The 4319-nt window shown below is 38.4% G+C and overlaps 1 protein-coding gene across 1 annotated transcript; it reads left to right on the plus strand.

The window, feature by feature from the left end:
- Positions 1 to 1562: 1562 nt before the first annotated feature.
- Positions 1563 to 3740, plus strand: LOC136702123 (zona pellucida sperm-binding protein 4-like). The gene is made up of 8 exons (XM_066677014.1): positions 1563 to 1901; positions 1997 to 2184; positions 2277 to 2374; positions 2711 to 2868; positions 2947 to 3139; positions 3211 to 3358; positions 3434 to 3509; positions 3597 to 3740. Exons 1-8 carry the CDS (start codon positions 1607 to 1609, stop codon positions 3695 to 3697), a joined length of 1257 nt encoding a protein of 418 aa, XP_066533111.1. The 5' UTR covers positions 1563 to 1606; the 3' UTR covers positions 3698 to 3740.
- The last annotated feature ends 579 nt before the right edge of the window (positions 3741 to 4319 follow it).

The following is a 4319-nucleotide window of genomic DNA, read 5'->3' on the forward strand; positions in this document are numbered from 1 at the left end:
GGATGTTTTATGAAGTTTCGTATAATTTAAATTAATTTATTGTTTATTTATGTCATTTGTGCTTTTTTATTAAACATACTTAAAATTCAAAAGGTTCTTTCAGCGTCTTTCAGATATTACGCACACTTTACGCGTTATCAGAAGCAGGTGTAACTTTCATTTGTACCTAGGAACATTTTGATGAATACGATCGATTTACGCGCAAATTTGTTCTGCTCACGTTTCATGAATGAGGCCCAGTGATTCTAGGTAGGCTCCGGACTCACTCTCACCCTGAACTGGATAAGCAATTACAGACAATGAATAAAATCTTACTTAAATCATACTTAATCATACTTAAATTTTTAGTAAATGTGTACTGCCTAATTTTTGTGATAAAGAGTTTACAGATTATATATAAAGATATACATATATATTATGTATAAAGATTTCAGAGTCCTCTGTAATTGGCTAATCATGGCTATTTTGTAAGTGCAGCATTTGCAAATAAAAAAAAAAAATAACATAATATATATATATATATATATATATATATATATATATATATATATATATATATATATTTGCTTTCATGGATTATGAGAGTGACAAAGCATTCTAACACCCTTTTTGTAAGTCATGGAAGTTCAACCTGTTTTATCTGATAGTAAACACATAAGACACTCTTTACCAGAGTGATTAAGAATGAGGGTCATCCATGGCAGGCTTTAGCTCTAACATGGGCTTCTCCATAACTATATGGCCAAATCATATCAATAGATAATTAAACATTTTAAAAATTGTTTTCAAAGCTCTCAATTGTGTAGATCATATACCACATGTCCACTGCAACCCTGAAATGGAAAAGCAGAAAAGATGTATGTATGTATGTATATATCACATGTCCTTAAAAATATTTAGAATATATATTTTAACCAGGGACTACCCCCCACTGATGAACTTTGAATCAACTAAAACATAGATCCCATTCCTTGAATTTGATGGCTAAATATCAAATGGCTTTGTACAAAGTGCACTATGCAGGAACTGAAATGCTGGCTCCTGCACTCAAAGTATGAACAATGTGCCTAAAAAACAGCAAAGTCAGATTTAGAAATATGTTGTTTAAAATATGTTGTTTAATTCTAGATATAAAATGCATTATTTCAATGTAGATACATGATATTCTGAGTTTTCTTGGGATCATAAATGATCTGAGGTTCAGCCATTTTGTGAACACTTTTAGAACAGTGATATACTATTTTATTCAGAACTATTATCACAAAGATTTTTCCTGAGGTTCTAACCAAATGTATGATTTATTTATAGTGGATTCTGCCTGTTAAATGTATTTATTTCTCATAACCAGAAAGCTAATTCGTATTGTATTTTACTTCAACTGATAAAAGGCAAAATTAGCAGCAGGCAGAATGACAGACCTCATGACCCCCAACAGATTGATCACAGTATTTCCCAGGGTCCTGTTAATTAATTAGTAGGTGGAGCTTTCCTGTTAATTAATTAGTAGGTGGTGCTTTTAACAAATTGGCAGGAAAACCAAATAAAAGATCGAAATTAGAACAGCTTGTTATTCCTTAAGAAAGGTAGCTTGAAGAGGATAGTAAACATGTTATTTATTATATTGTTTGGGGGTCTATATATTAATTTAAGTTTTGCTGCAGTTTACACATGGCCCCCACAAGTAGCAGCTTCTTCTTTGAACCTACAGACAGTAAAGCAGCCCCAGCTTCCTTCAGCAGCTATTCCTGTTACCAGTGGTACTAGACCAGTGGTCAGTATTGATAAATGTACAGTGGCTAATGTTTTCAGGGTTCCTTGTGGAGAACCTAGCATAGATGCTGCTCACTGTGCTGCAATAAACTGCTGCTTTGATGGATACAACTGCTACTATGGGAACACAGGTAAGCTTGTTAGACAATATTTTGATACTGTGGCTGAGTTCTGTTGATTGAGTTGTTTCTGAATTCTGTTGACTGGGGTGTTTCTTTGTCTCTAGTGACGGTCCAGTGCACAGTAGATGGCCAGTTTGTACTGGTGGTGGCCAGGGATACAACATTGCCCAGACTGAGCCTGGATTCAATCAGCCTATTGGGAGGACGTAATGGCTCCTGCAGTGCTGTGGATTATACTGCAAGCTTTGCTATCTACCAGTTTCCTGTGACTGCTTGTGGCACAGTAGCAGTGGTTTGTATTAGAGCATTTCAGTTTCAGGATGTTGAGGTTTGTAGTGGTGGGAATGTGCCATGATTGTGTATCCACTTGTCTCCTTCCTCCAGGTGCTAGGTGACTATGTGGTCTATGAGAACAAAATGTCCTCCTCCTATGAAGTTGGACTAGGACCACATGGGGCAATCACAAGAGACAGCCATTTTGAGTGAGTAGAACCACCTGCTTCATGGCCATCACTTGTTTGTGTTGATGAAAGCCCTGGTCGCAGTTCCCGAAGGTGTTGTGGTTCTGTTTGAGCAATGCAGCAGTGCTAGACCAAGACCGTAGAATTACATTTGTTGAATCAAGTGTGTCTCTGTTGTTTTAGATTGGTTTACTTCTAAATGATTTAACATGTACTATTCCCAATGAATGAGATGATTAGGGTGTTTTTGTTTCCTCAAGAACATGTTGTACCCTAAACAGATCAGTCCTCTGTCCTGTTTGTAAATGAAATTGTACATTACTGATCTGTGGTTGCTTACTGTTTGTGTTTTTCAAGGCTTTACTTCCAGTGCAGGTATTCTACTACAACTGTTGAGGCATTGTCTGTTCAGCTTTCTTCCAATGATCCTCCTCTACCTGTAGTTGCTTCTGGACCCCTCAGAGTAGAACTAAGACTGGGCAATGGTCAATGTGCTGTCAAGGGCTGTCCACTAGGTAACGCTCCTGTCTATTGACATAGATGTATTTACTTTTCTCTGGTTTCTCCTGTAAGAACATTTTCCTTCTCAACAGAACAAGTAGCCTATACCTCTTACTACAGTGATGCTGACTACCCTGTGACTAAGGTTCTGAGGGAGCCTGTGTTTGTGGAAGTGCGCATGTTGGGCAGAACTGATCCCAATATTGCCCTGGTCTTGGGACACTGCTGGGCAACATCTTCCCCTGACCCCTTCAGTCATCCTCAGTGGGATCTTCTGGTAGATGGGTGAGTTGTACTCAGACCTGCTACATTGTGTAGTGCTGTAGTACAGGCTGATACTGACTTGTCCTCTTTAGTTGCCCCTACCAGGGTGATCGTTACCTGACCACCCCAATTCCAGTTGTTGGATCATCTGGTCTCCAGTTCCCTAGCCATTACAAGCGCTTTGTCCTCAAGATGTTCACGTTTGTGGATCCTGCCTCTATGGCACCTCTGCAACAGATGGTAACATTTTTGGCTTATTGAAATTGTACAGACAAATGAGGTGTCCTTTTTACTAAATGATTTGCTCTTGCCCAGATGTACATCCACTGCAGCACATCTGTATGTCAGCCAACTGCTGCTCACTCTTGTGTGCCAAGCTGTACTAGACAAAGTAGGTTGAACTTTATTTATTTTTCTTCCTGGCATGACTAACTTCAACTTCATATTCAATTTTTTTTTTTTCCCCACCACCCAACAGGGAGAGATGTGTCTATGGCAGAAAGGTCTTCTCGAGTTACGATGGTAGTGTCCAGTGGAGGAGTGTGTTACGTTAAGCCCAGATCTGTCCTCTCAGCTTAAGTGAAGTGCCATGCCTCATGAAATAAAGATCTTGATTTTCAAATGCTGTGAGATTTCTTTTTGCTAATTGTGTATTTATGTTCATTGTGTGAATATTACTTACCCTGTGCTATGTGTATAGATTCCTGCAAAAGGGGGGGGTGGTGCGTTTCCAGGTGGGTGTCATGTAAACTTCCAACAAAAAAGTTAGCACTATAGCTTGTCATGATGCATAAAAGCCTACAGATTGGCTGAAAGGATGGCTAAAACAATACTCTAGCCTCTGTCTGCAGTAGTCCTAGTTAAATGGGCGACTTTGTTAATATCCCTGTATTCTCCCCTGTGATTTAGTATGCATCCACATGATGTGGCTGTTAAGACTTAACATAAACATAAAATTGAATTCAGGTGTGGTATAATACAGTAAATCCATAAGTATCAGTTTTGCCAGTGTCTGTTTCTTTAACACCAAGATGTTTGAAGTGCTTACATTTGCAGAACTCATGGAAACTGGTTTAATGTGCTATATTAGAAACATATGGAACCCATCCTATCAACTGAATTTAATCCTTTGGTTGATGCAAGTAGTATCTGATTTAGAAATTACACACTAAGGTAAAAGATGTCACTGTGTTGGTACGCT

The sequence above is a fragment of the Hoplias malabaricus genome, chromosome 7 (assembly GCF_029633855.1).
Source record: "Hoplias malabaricus isolate fHopMal1 chromosome 7, fHopMal1.hap1, whole genome shotgun sequence".
NCBI lineage: Eukaryota > Metazoa > Chordata > Actinopteri > Characiformes > Erythrinidae > Hoplias > Hoplias malabaricus.